Source organism: Bison bison, unplaced genomic scaffold (assembly GCF_000754665.1).
Source record: "Bison bison bison isolate TAMUID 2011002044 unplaced genomic scaffold, Bison_UMD1.0 scf7180017864167, whole genome shotgun sequence".
NCBI lineage: Eukaryota > Metazoa > Chordata > Mammalia > Artiodactyla > Bovidae > Bison > Bison bison.
The window spans coordinates 984,875-998,602 of NW_011494739.1; the positions used below are offsets into that span (position 1 = coordinate 984,875).

Genomic DNA, 13,728 nt, shown 5'->3' on the forward strand with positions numbered 1-13,728 from the left:
TTTGACAGGAACCAGGCCATCCCTAGATCAGGACTTCCTTTCCCACTTCCACAACTTCCTGTCTTCCTCCCCACCTCTACCTGTAGCAACTAAGAACTGGGAATGTCCTAGCCCCTCCCCAACCAGAAGGGCACATCAGCCCAGCCCCAGGGTCTCAGAAGCCCCTCTGGCTGGGAAGTGGCATCACCAGCCCCATCTCCACTGCTGCCCATGTGGCTTGGCACTCATTGTAATCTTTCATTGACACATCACGAAGCACAGAAGTACAGAAACAGATAGCTCCTCCGCCTGCAGGCCTTACCTGGGAGGGGGCCATCCTCAGGGTGCCTGTCAAAGAGTGGCATGGCCCAGCCCAGGATGGGGGCAGTTGGCTCCTGGCCTTCAGTCCTCTCTGCCTATACCCGAACTCTCTCTCAACCCAGAGCACTTTCTTCCTAACTGGGGGCCCCAAACTGGAGAAGATCCTGGGTTTTACACTGCCCCTCTCAGGCTGTGGAGGGGCCTGTAGCCCTTATTGGTGGATAGTTCCCAAACCAGGGACCTCACAGATGCCCAGACTTCCCTGGTCTTTTCAGCTGAGAGGGCACAGGGCCTGCTCTCACGTGGCTAAGCCATGGAGGTTTAGGGTTGGACTAGAAAAGTCTCAAAGGAGTTTCCAGACTCTTCAGGGCTTCCCAGAACCATATCAACATTTTGAACCAGGTTTCAAACTGCTGGCCCATGGGTCATATAAAAGTGTTTCGATTGGCCAGGACTGGATTTTTCAAAATTCTGAATTTTAGTTGCTATAGGCAGGGCCTACACTCTTTGGTTTCCCAGAGTCCTAGGCATGCTTTACTGTCCATCACCTCTACATCTCTTCTTTTCATTAATGGGAGGGATTTGAATTTGCATCCCATGCACTCCTGCCCCAGAAATCTTCTCCCCACTGCCTGAGGTTTCTATGAATTCTCAGTCCGGGTGATCTCCAAGGGAAGGGACTTGTGGGACTTTAGCCCTTAGGAGGGCACTGGGGCTGCCAGGCAAGACCTTCCCTGGACACTCCTAGTCCTGCTGGCCCTGATCCTGAGACCTGGACCAGGGCTTGCTCTCCCTGCCCTCTGCTTTCATTAACTCTCATGGGTGACATGTCTCTGCAGGACACAGGTATAGCAGGGAGCTAGCTAGAGGTAAAGGAGATTTGGGGGAGACAGGAGGATAAGACAGATGAAAGGAGAAGACCAAGAAAGACTTCCTTGTTGGGGAGCCCCCTGCAGTGGAGGGATGGAGGTCTCTGTGCTGTCCAACCGGGGTGATAGTCACAAGGCACATGGTACATCAGTGCGTGGGGGTGTGATGAGGGGGTGTGCTGCCTGGAGAGGTTTGGGGAGCACAGTCAGCAGCCTAGGGCATCAGTTCCAAACACCTGGGAGCTAGAAGTCTGCCCTGGGAAGGGGGACATGGTCTCCTAGGGGTTGAGATACTGAGGGCAAGGCAGGGCCCAGCATATTCGATACCTAGAGCATCCTGTTCTCTTCTATCCCTGACAAAATTAAGATAGACCCAACTTGGTTGGATAGTGTCACCGACTCAATGGACATGAATTTTAGCAAACTCTGGGAGACAGTGAAGGACAGGGAAGCCTGGGGTGCTGCAGTCCATGGGGTCGCAAAGAGTCGGACATGATGTGGCAACTGAACAACGACTACCTCTCATCCCCAGGAAAAAACTAACTCTACCATGGACTTCCTGTGTGGTCTTGGGCAAGTCCCTGGTGCTCTCCGGGCTTCCGTTTCCTTTCTAGTAGATGTGGAGGATAGGTGGCTTAGGGGACCCTAAAGTCCCCTCTGGGCTGTGGTTCTCACTGCAAGCACCCTCTAGAGCTTCTGGGAAGGACTGAGTCAGGCTAGGGTGGAGGACAGGGAATGGGGAGCGGGAGGCAAGGACCCAGGGTGTCCACTTCTGGCAAGGAAGAGAGACTGGCTGAGGTAGACTGTGTCACATAAAGGAAAATAAAACAGCTCGAATGGGATGGTTCGCTTTCTGCACCTACTCCTCCAACCCAATGAAACCAGCAGACCAGCAGGGACGAGATGAAGTAGGTGACAGGTCAGCAGAGAGAGGGACCCCAGGACTGGGAGGGATGGGGTGCTGAGCTCCTAGGTATGGAGGGAGGGGGGAGTCCAAAAGAGGCCTTTCCGAGGATGAGAAGCAAAAGGTGCCTGCAGCCCCCTCCTTTGGGCCCTTTGACTATGACGACTTCTGATGCTCAGACAGAAGACAAAGACACTTGCAAGCAAATGCCTTTAAGGGAAGATTTTGTAGGACTGAGATGATGTGGGGGTAGGGATGGAGTAAGATCCAAAACTGAGAGCCTGCAGCCACGAGTTAGCACTGCCTGCTTGTCTCGACTCTGGTTCTCTGGGCAGCTCCTGGAGCTGTCAGCTCCCGGAGCCGTCAGCTCCCAAGGAGGGTCGTTTAAACTCTTCTTTCTAGAATGCTGGGGAATGGGGCAGCCAGATGGACCATTCCAGGACATCGGGGAGTAAGGTAACTTGCCAAGGCTCACCCTCATGTCTCCTCTCTGAGGGGACATGTTTCTTCCTCTGTAAGATGGATCGATAACACCTCTGTCGTCAGGATGTTGCCAGCAGGGAGGAGTCAAAGTGAAACAGTCCAGGGTGAAAACTCCTGGCGCAGACAACCCAGGAGAAGCAATCAATCAGATCTGGGTCCACACCCTCAATGTGGGTGGTTCAGAGGTTAAAAAGCATCTGGGTTCGATCCCTGGGTCGGGAAGATCCCCTGGAGAAGGAAATGGCAACCCACTCCAGTATTCTTGCCTGGAGAATCCCATGGACGGAGGAGCCTGGTGGGCTACAGTCCACGGGGTCGTGAAGAGTTGGACACGACTGAGCAACTTCACTTTCACAAAGGGCCATGGAATTTGATCTCTGAAAACAGATGGACAGAGGACAAGGAGGATGACGGAACCCACCAGAAAGAGTCTGAGTCAAACTTGGGCTTCCCCCAACTCCCATCACCTTGAGGCCTGGCCCCTGAGGCATCTTAGGGATCAAGGAAGTAGAAGGAAGAGAGAAGGGAAAGCACTCTTTGTATGTAGATGGGAAGGAGGTACACACCATCCTGGGCTGAAGGGGGGCTACGGGGGGGTGGGGGGGTGGAGCTGAGGTGATGTGTCACGGGGGTGCCGTGTGCTTGTGTGTGTGTGTACACGTGTGTGCAGTCCTGTCTTCTCTGCCTTTGGAGCTACCCTGCACACCCTGAGTGTGGCCCTCTTCCAGTACCTTCAGCAATTTCACCGTCACCCGTCACTATCTGATGGGCCAGCCAGGAATCTCGGACCTTGTGAGACTGGCTGCCACTCTGGGCCTCACTTCCCATCTTTAACCCACGGGAGGCTGAACTATGAAGGGCTAATTTGCCCCTCTAATTTGCATAGTCTAGGATTCTTACATCCACCTCATCCCAGCCTAGGTCTGCATGTGTCCTTAGTATTGCCTGTCGAGCCCTTGCAGTGAACGTGCCTTAGTAGGCATGAGGGAGGAGGTTTTGAGGGGAGGGGTTCCAAGCTTCACCTAGAGGCCCTGGGCCCTCACCCCACAAAACTGCCTTCATCTCGGCTCCCATACCCCACCCCCCCCACACTATCCAGGACTGGCTGTCCCAGGTGGAGAGAAAGGACGCTGGGTTAGTGGTCACAAGGATGCCCTGGGGTGTTTGGGCCATGGGAATGAACCATAGGTCCTGGAGGGTTGTCAGATCTGAGGCAAAACAAGTCAGTTTTACAGCTGCCGCTCCAGGGAGCGTCATCTGCAAGGTGGCTAAAAGCCAAGATTCATGTCATGTCCTCATAGCTAATTTTTCCCAGCTGGAAACCAGCTGGCAAATTGAAATGTCTCAGAGGTTCTGAGGACAGTTTCTTCTTGGGAAGATGGCTATGGACCAAGGTTCATAGGGGCATAGAACTCATATAAACCCTAAAATTCTAGAACTGGGGTACCCATTCCTAGAATATTCTACTCACACAGGGGTCTGGAGCCCCCACTCCCCTAGAGTCCCTGCCGCAGAGCAGGGGAAGGGTTCCAGTGCCTGCACCCTTTATAACACAATACAGGTCCGAGTGACTCCCTAGGATATTTTATCAGCTACGTGTCCTAGAACTTAGTCTAGAACTAAGAATGTCTCTCTAGAAGTTCCTCTGCTGAACGTGCCAGCACCTCATCTACAATCAAACCTGAACAGAGTATCTTCCCAGGCAGTTTATCTGTTGTGTTCAAAACCTTTATCTAGACGAAATGTTCCAGAGGCTCACCTAGAATAAAGAATGGCTCCTTGAAACATTTCACCTGAGGTATCTGGAATCTCATCCGTAACAGCGCCCACAACAAAGGGGGTCTGCTGAGGAACATTCTCCACACTCCGGGTCAGGTTCCTCTCCCCCACATCCGCCACCCCTTCATGCTTCTGCCGGTCTGGACCCCTCAGATGCCTCAGGGTTCTTCTTCCTGTTCACCTCCAGCACTGTCAGCCCAGCCCACCCCAACTTCCCAACCCACCCAACTCCCTCCTTTAATTCCCCTCTTGCCCAGGCTCCAGGCTTCGACCCCCCAGGGCTGTACCAACCTTGTTCACCAGACGCTCCCACCTCACCCCACATCTTCGATGGCCTCTTCCATCCTTCTCAGAGGCAGCCCACCCCCACACCCCCTGAAGAGCATAGAGCCTAGGTCATGAACTCCCTCCTCTGCCAGATCTGCCAGGGCTGCCAGCTGGGCAACTCCAGACAGGGAGAGGGTGTGGGGCCCCTGGCACCAGCCGTGATACAGAGGCCTCCATGAACGTGGGGCAGCTCAAGAGGAGCGTAGCACCAGTTGGTTCCCTGGGTCCTGGTTCCAAAGAGTTTAGGAAATGGGCCGCAGGGTTGAAAACAGGGCCGAGGACTGGGGCTCCACAAGGCTGTCCCTTCCCAAGAAAGAACCCCATGATGGGGGCCGCTCTACCCTTGGACCAACAGATCCACTCGCCCTCAGCCTGATGGCCCTGCAATTCTGGGCTCAACACTGTGGTCGATGTGGGGTCAGCCAAAGTTCATCCCTTTTCACGGGGAAACTCTGGCCTACACCGTGGTCTCATACTCCAGCAGCTCCTGGGAGATCCCCACGCTTCGGTACTGCAGGCGGGGAGTTGTAGGTGAGGAGTACTCCAGCGCCAGGATGGTCTTCCGGAGCCGGCGGTCAATAAAATGAGCATCCCAGGCGGGGTACTTCTTCCGAGGCAGGTCAATCCGAATGACAGGCCCCTCTGTCCGCAAGGTGCGGGCCACAGGTGTGGGAGGCAAGCCAGGCCGCACCTGGAAGACAGGTGGCGTGGGGGTCCCCGCACGCTCGCCTCCCACGGAGGCCCCATCCCGCTCAGGGCCTGTAGTCCTGGGCAGGGACCTTGGGGGACTTGTGACGGCGTCGGCTGGTGGGCCACAGGGCCCTGGGGCCTTAGGGAAGATGCAGCCGGGGGCCTGGGGACTCAGCATGGGCCCGTTGGGGTGCAGGAGACAATAGTAGACACACATGAAGAATACGCCCAGCGCGAAGCTGGAGGCCACCACACAGACCAGAATGAGCGAGTGGAAGTCAGTGGAGAAGTTGCGGCTGGAGTACCAGAAGCCGGTGAGCGCGGCGTTCTCCAGCAGAACGATGCAGTAGTAGAGGGTCACGCGGTGGCGGCTGCGGCCCTCCTTGACGTTGAACCAGCAGAAGATGTAGATGATGCCCACTACCATGTTGTAGATGATCTCTTCCCACTTGGACATGCAGAAGTCCGTCTCACCCTGGATGACCCAGAAGGTCATGACACACCAGTGGGCCACGATGAAAATGCCAAAGTAGAGCTTGTAGACACTGGCGAAAAGCGCGAAGGCCAGACTGCGGGCCGCGATGGCAAACAGGTGCCACAGCACCTGTGCCACGGCGCCCTTGTAGGACAGCGGCCGCTTGTCGTCCCGTGAGTCCCGCAGCACCTTCTGGTAGGAGGCCAGCGTCCAGGCCAGGGACACAAGTGAGGCGGAGATAGAGAGGGCTGTGGAGAGAGGGTGGGGGTGGGGGGGGCTGGGTTAGGGATGGGTCTGGGTTGGGGTCTGGGGAAAGGGGGAGGGGTCTGGGTCAGGAGCAGGGTTCTGAGGAGGTGTTGGGGGCAGGGTCTCTAAATCAAGAGGGGTGTGGGGAGGGTCTGGGTAGGTGGTCTTCCAGAACATGGATGTAGGGCTGAGAGTGGTGGGGTTAGGAGCTTCCACAGGGGTGGGGACATCAAGGGAGAGGGGAGGTGGGTGATTTTGATCTCTGTAAGGGTCAAGTGCGGGTCTCTAGTAGGGGGCTGTTAGGGTGCAGGGGTCTTGGTGGGGGGTGGGAAAATAGGGTCCAGGACTCTGGGAGTGAGAAGGAGGTGAAGAGGCATGGTCATGATTAGGGAATGGAGAGCCAGAGGGGACTGTTAGAAGCTATAGGCCACCAGGATGAGGCTGGGGCATGGAAAGGAATATCCAAGCTGAGCACAGCTGAGGGCATGGGAAGAAAATGCCAGGTGGGAAGTTTTGATGGGGGCCCGGGACCCTTGGCAAGGGATGTCCGGGGCACCTGAGAGATGGTGATAGAGTCTTTTGAAACACTGAGGGTGTGTCAGACAAAGTCTGGGTGGGAGGAGAGAGGGGAGCCCCAGGGAGACAGGGAATATGGTTTTTTCCTCTGACACAGGTGACGCAGTGGTAAAGAATCCACCTGCCAATGCAGGAGACTTGGGAGATACCAGTTCAATCCCTGGGTTGGGAAGATCTCCTGGAATAGGAAATGGCAACCTGCTGCAGTATTCTTGCCTGGAGAATTCCATGGACAGAGAAGCCTGGAGGGCTACAGTCCATGAGGTCTCAAAGGGTCAGACACGACTAAGTGACTGAGCACAGCAAGGTGGCTGTGTGGGGTGACTACCTGGGGACCAGGACAAAACCTGGGAGGAGTCTCCAAGGGGGCTGAAGAGCAGCCAGGGGTGATGGAAAGGCTCTCTGGAAACGGGTGATGACTGAGAGGGTCTGAAGCAGAGGAGTTCCCAGGAGATGCAGGCTGGGATGGGGACAGTCTAGGGAAAGAAACGGACAGGGAACTTCCCTGAGAGCCTGCAGTGTGGTGATGGGGTCAGGGGCCTCTCTCGACTTGGCAGAAGTGGGGGTCTCGTCTGCCCTGGCAATGGGGAAGGGAAGGCGGGAGGGGGCCTGAGAGGAGGCAAGGAGGTGAGGTGGGCGGGGCATAGGTGTCTCCTAACATTGAGAGTAAGTGGGCCATTGCGGGGGACGTGGGGGGTCTCCAGAGGCCTGGAAGATGGGGAGAGAAGGGGCGGGGCCTCTAAAACCCGGACAGTGAGTGGGCCAAGGGTGCGGGAGTGGACAGGGCCTCCCCAAGGGGCCTTAAGCCCGGGCAGCGGACCAGTGGCGCTGTCCTCTGAATCCTGGAGACAGGTGAGCCCCCGGGGGCGGGGCTCCGGGGGCGCGCAGGCGCGGGGCGGGGCTCACCGGGCAGCAGTTTGGGCGCGCCGCCTTCGTGCACCACCAGGCTGAGCTGCAGCACGAGCTGCGGCGCGCTGCGCAGGAAGGTCTCCAGCAGGCGCAGCATGCTCACGTCGGCGCTCTCGAACAGCATCCGCCAGTAAAGGGGGCGCCGCAGCCGCTCCCCGCGCCAGCGGCTCTGCAGCCCCAGGTACATAGCGCGCAGGTACCTGCGGGAGGACGCGGTGCTCAGGGCCTCGGGCTCGCGTGCGCTCGGCCCCCTCGCCCTCTCCCAACCAGCCCCTCGCCCCCGCCAGCAAGTGCAAAGGGCCGGGGCGTAGTGTAGCCCTGGGCACGTCACTGCTCTCAGCTTGTTTCCTAGGCTGTGAAACGGACGTAGCAAAAGGATCGCCTCTCAGAGCTGTTCCCAATGGGTTCACTAGCTTGAAGCACTGGCACACAGCAAGCCTTTCATACAGCATTATCAACATCACATTATTGCTGTGACGAGTTAGGTCCTGCTTTCTTTGCAGGATTCCTGACACTGTACCCTGAGCTTACACTAGCTCTATTATTGTCCCCATTTTATAGATGAGGAAACTGAGGTCTTGAGAGTTACGTCCCTTGTCCAAGGTCACACAACTAGGGAAGTAGTGGAACCAGGATTCAAATCTGACCATTAGACAACACTGCCTCTCACTGTAAACCCTAAAGAGTTGCCTACATACAGGTTCAGGCGGCGTTCGGGTACCAGCCTTCAGTTCTGTTGCCAGCTTCCTGGCCTTTCCCCCAACCCCACCTCTGAGTGCCCAGTTCTCCCCATAGGGAAGCTGCTCAGAGATCCCCTGGCATTTGAAACTTGGCTGCTTCCTCTGGTGCCAACTGCTCACAACAAACTTGACAGCTCCACCTGCTTTGCACTCATCACAGATGCTCACGATGCTCACGTTCATCTTCGTGGAACACCTCGCCTTGCCCTTCAATCCCCACCCTAGCCCTAAACCTGGACAGGTCTTGCTTTTCATCCAAGGCTAAGCTATTAGACATGACTTCTTTCAGGCAGCCTCTGCTGACCACCCCCATCTGAGATGAGGGGCTTTCTCTAGCATCCCTCCAAGCATTGCACTTGTCACAGGAGTTGTAACTGCCTAGTTATGCATCCATCTCCCCCAGACTGAACTCCATAAGGATGACTGGTTGGCTTGCTAACTGCTACACCCTCAGTTCTTTGCACATGGTAGGTGCCAATCCATGTTGGCTGCAGGACTGCAAACTTGTTTAACTGAATGGAACTCTGGTGACCCTGTAGAAGGTATGGAAGGGAGCCTGAAGACTTGACTTCAATTCCTGACTTTTCTAATTTGCTGGGTGATTTTGAAGAAGACGTTTCTCTGAATCCTAGCTGATCCCATCTAAAGTGGCTGTGAGGATTAAATGGATGAGAGACTTTGCAGCTATAAAGTGCAATCCCCTTTAGGGTCACAAAGGACCTGTCCACACAGATCCCGGCCCTGGTTCCTTGCCCAGCAGATTCACTCCTGGCAAACTCAACTCCCAAATTCTGAAGCACAGGACAGGTGTGCCCTCTGCTGAAACCAGAGAGGGCTCCCCTAGGAGTCATATTCCCCCAGATCAGGGGAGAAAATCCCACCAGATTCAATGGCCATATCACCTGAATCTAGAATCAGGGAGCCAGGGATCTGGGGGTCTATTCCCACATGTGAAGTGCTGGCATTTCCAGGATGTTCTGTAGTCCACTATGTGTCACCAGCCCAAGGGAGGAAGCACAGTGCTCCCTGGAATTTGTGCTCAGCTAAAACCCAGAGTTTCCCCAAATGAGTGTCCTGGTCTGAGCAATGGTGTGGCCCTCTCTGGGGCTCAGCATTGCCATCTGCCGACAAGAGGGATGGCGTTGATGACACTGAAGATCCTTTCAGAGCTAATGTTCTGGGACCCAAAGTGTCCCCCCCAAAACGTGGCCAGAAACACCCATATAGGGCTCTCCTTCCCATCCCTGGGTCTTCCCAGGACCAATGGGTGGGGTAGACGCACCCTCAGTGTGACACACTATGGGATGGCAGTAAGGATAGGGAAGAGGGCTGTTCCCTCAGAAGCTGACTCAAGAAATGCAAAGGCCCTGCAGTCTAACTCTCCCGTCCAGTACTGGAATCCCTCTGGCAGTTCCCAGCCTGTGCATTTACCCCTCTGCTCACACACTTCTCAGAACAGGGATACTCTACCTCCTGAGGCAGAGCCTTCGGTTCTGAGCCGCTCAAGAGCCAAATTGAGTTTCTTCTGATTGAGTAGAAATTTGCCTCCCTCTGATTACTATTCTTTGGACCTCTGCCTACCACCACCCGCCCCCCGCAAGGATCTCTGCAACTAGAATATTCACTTACATAGCAAGGGTATCTTGACCTCTTGCTGTGTGCTAGGCCCTGTGCCCTTAAGTATCTCATAGTCACATGAGAGAGAGAGATAAGCTAAGAGCTGAAATAGATGCTCTAAGATGCTGTGGAACTCAGAGAGGAGACGGATAACTTTAGCTGGGGAAGGGGGTCAGGAAAGATGTCCTGGAGGAAGAAACATTTGATCTGTTTTAAAGCAAGCAGGAAGGTATACAGGAAGCACAGAAGGGCATTCCATGTGAAAGATCCAACTGAAGTGAAGGTACAGAGGCACAAGAGAACGTGGCTTTTTAGGGGAATGGCCAGTGTTTTGCCAGGCCTGGAAGTAAGGGTTTTCCTGGGCTTTTGAAAGACTAGAATTGTGAAGGGCATTGAATTTTTGGAATGAAGGGTTCATACTTCATTCTAAATCTGAATTTGGTCCCAGAATCAGGGGTGATATGATCAGCTCGGTGGCTTAGAAAGCTCACTCTGGAAGGTTGGCTTGGAGGACGGCCAGGTGAGCCTGGGGTTTGGTCCAGGCATGAGATGACAGGCCTGAGTTAAAGCAGGGCACAGAGGAAGGGGCTGAGCACAGAGCTGGAGATGCCAGAAGTGGGGGCAACTAAGAGAGAGACCAAGATGACCCCCAGAGCTTCTGAGGCCCCCCAATGCACACCAGGTGTCCCAGCCCCTGTCTCCCTGCTCCCCATTCCCTCTCCCATTGGCTCTGGCTTTGGACAGGAAGGAGAGACCAGCTGGTCCAATGTGAAGGGGCCTGGGGAGTTGGGGGAGGGCAACACCCTGGAAGTTTCCCTCAGGCTGGAAGACCATCTGTTTCCTGGCCTAGGTCAGCATGAGGGAGGCCCCGGCCCGGCCAGCATCCATCACCAACTGACAGGCTGCCTGCCCAATTCCCCGCCCACTCCTGCCCCCTCCCGTGCCAGCTCCCAACACCCATGCCCCAGCGAACCGCAGACAAAGGGCTCACCCAGCCCAGGGCCACTGTGGGCTGGAGTAAGGAAGCAGGAGGGGAAGAGAAAGACTTCTGAGACCCAAGAACACTGGGTCAGCGGGGAGCATGGAAAGATCATGCTACAGTCTGGGGATAAAAGGGTCTCCATTTAGCCTCATTCTGCCCCTTTTGGCAACAGGACCAAAAACCGTGGCTGTCCCTTCCAGTCTGCCTAAACACTCATTGCCAAAAGCCTGCAAGGTTTTCATGGGCCTGGGAAAACGTCTGAAGCCAGGGGGAAAAACTGGCTCTAAAACACAGGGAAAAACTGTAGAATCAAAATTAATAAATGTTTAATTAAATGTCTGCAAAACAGAACATCATATCAGCCAGTCAACTGCAATTTGGCTTTCATCTGATTATATATAATTTACACTTGATGTTTGATATGGCTGCATTTTAATATGCTTGATAGATAGATGTAGGGCCCATAAAGGTCTTAAAACAGCCCAGCCCAGGACACGTAACCTAATTTCCCTGGGCCTCAGTTTTACCTTCTCTAGAAAGGGGCCAGCACTTGCCCTCCTGTCTCCATCATAGCCACTGGGGCGAGGATCAGGAGGCAAGGTGGATATGCTGGGTTTGGGGGTTTGCCCTGGCCCTGGGTGCTGTGTGGCCGTGGATATTCTCTCTCTCTAAGCCTCATTTCACACCCTGTTGTGAACATTTGTAAACTGTAGGGGGATGTGCACATAGACAGGGGGAGCATATGCTAGGTGGGGGCCTCTGGCTCCTCCTGATCACCAAGCAGCCTCTCTTTTCATTGCAATGTGGTTGACGTACTAGCAGCCTCCCTTAAAACCTCCTCCAGGAAGCCCACCCAATTCCATTCTATGTGGAAGAAGTTCACCACAAATGGGACTGATGCCATCCACACAGGACATCCTGTCTCGGGGAAAGGAATCCAGCCTCGGGGCAGTGCCTCTGGTCTCCTGCAAAACATAGCCTCAGTCTGTCCATTTGCTGCCACCACCCTGGTCCAGGCCATCATTATCCTCTGCTTTCTCAGACCTATATTCATTCCTGCCCCCCACCCCTGCCTCCTGCCCCAACCCTGTTGCCGTAATCCATTATCCACATGGCAACCAATGGAATATTTTAAAAACTAATCATGTCAGATCATGTTATTCCCCATCTCAAACCCTTCCAAGGGCCTCCCTCCCACTTGGAGTAAAATCCAAGCATCTCGCCTTGGCTTGCAGGCCCTAAACCATCTGGTCCTGCCTGTTTCTCTTACCTCATCTCAAACCACTGTTTCATTTGTGCCCTGGAGGTTCCTGGAACCCAGCCCAATTTGTTCCTGACTTCCGACCTTTGCGCTTGCTGCCTGCTCTGCCTGGAGCCCCCTTTCCCCAGATCCTCCTATGACTCCCAGGTCACCTTCTCAGAGAGGCGCCCCAGGCCACCCATCCCATGTCGCCCCTCCACTCTTGCTGAATCCCTCTCATCTCTCATGTCACTCTGTCATTTTCTTCTTAACATACCTTATGAAACAATCTTATTTATTAATTTACACTACTGTGGTTCACTGAGGGTTGGGACCTCATCCATCTTGGTCCCCACTATATCCTCAGCATCAGTACGTGTAGTAGGCACTCGATAAATATTTGTTGAATGAATACACGTGCATGAGTGTTTGCAAGCATCTCCATCCTGACCTTGGCAGCCCTGGGGCTTCTTTGCCTGAGTCTGTATAGAGCTGGAATATCTGTCCTTCCTCTTCCAGGAAGCCTTCCCTGATGTTCCTCGCTAACTCTGACATCCCCCCTTCCCCACAGCCTTAAACTGCCTGAGGCTGGTGTGCGCCGAACCTAACAGACAGTTTCTACCACCCTCAATTTACCGGTGAGGAAACAGGTGCTCAGAAGTCTTATTTTAGATCTAATTTGCTGACTCCCAGTCTTGGGCTCAGAGAAGAAGACTGTCTGGGAGGAAATTGGAACAGTAAGTGTTTATAGTTAAGACTGGGGCTGGGAGCAAAACAAGCAAGCCTGGAGAAAAGAGAAATCTGCAGTGGGGGTGTGACATCCCTCCACTCAAGGATCCAAAAGGCTGTCCCCCGCCACGAGCAGGCAGCTGGGCAGGAGATGGACAGAGCTCATTCCCCTCTCCCTAGGCCCAGCATACCCCAGCACTGCGGGCTCCTCTCTAAGAGGCAGAAGGGAGAAGGATGAGGGATCCCACATCCCTGAGAAGCCCGGAAGCTTCTGGGCCCAGTGTCAGGGTCACCCTGTCTGTCTCCTGTGCTCCTGGGTTACCCCGAGTCTCTGGCACTAGTCAGGGTTGCTGGCATTGGCCTCAGTCTCCGTGCAGATGGTCAGCCTGGACCTGTCTCTCTGTGGTCCTCAGTCCCACTTCTTTGTGGGTCATTGTCTCCATCTCTGGCTCAGATCAGCCTGTTGTTGTGTCTGTCCTGTGAATGCAGGGTCAACCTATTTATGTGTCTGTTCTTCCATTACTGTCAATCAATCTACTTGTCTGTCAGTCAGTGTCACCCTGGGACCTTGGGTCAGTCCTTGGACTACAGGTCACCTAGTCTTTCAGATACCATGTCCATCTACAGTCAGCCTATCTGTCTTTCTGTCCCTTGGATGTCAGGATAGTCTGTCTGTCCCCTTGGATACCAGGTCTGCTCTTCTGTCTGTCTTTCTGGCTGTTTCGTGGCTACTGCCTGTTTGTCTGTCTGTCTTTCGGTCTCGCCATGGCTTGGTCCATCTGCTGGTCTGTTGCTCAGCTCGTGGCTCGCGTGACTGCCAGTTTTCCGGCCGCCCTCCCCTGCCTGCTCCCCCTCTCCCGAC

The 13,728-nt window shown here is 54.6% G+C and overlaps 1 protein-coding gene across 1 annotated transcript in view; it reads right to left on the reverse strand.

Annotated features, from left to right (window-relative positions):
- Positions 1-5,119: 5,119 nt before the first annotated feature.
- Positions 5,120-13,728, reverse strand: part of XKR7 (XK, Kell blood group complex subunit-related family, member 7) — a 24,602-nt gene continuing 15,993 nt past the window's right edge. The window contains exons 2-3 of the mRNA XM_010841737.1: positions 7,556-7,758; positions 5,120-6,075 (exon numbers count right to left, since the gene is read on the reverse strand). Coding sequence (XP_010840039.1) covers positions 5,120-6,075; positions 7,556-7,758 — 1,159 coding nt within the window. The remainder of the gene's footprint in view (positions 6,076-7,555; positions 7,759-13,728) is intronic.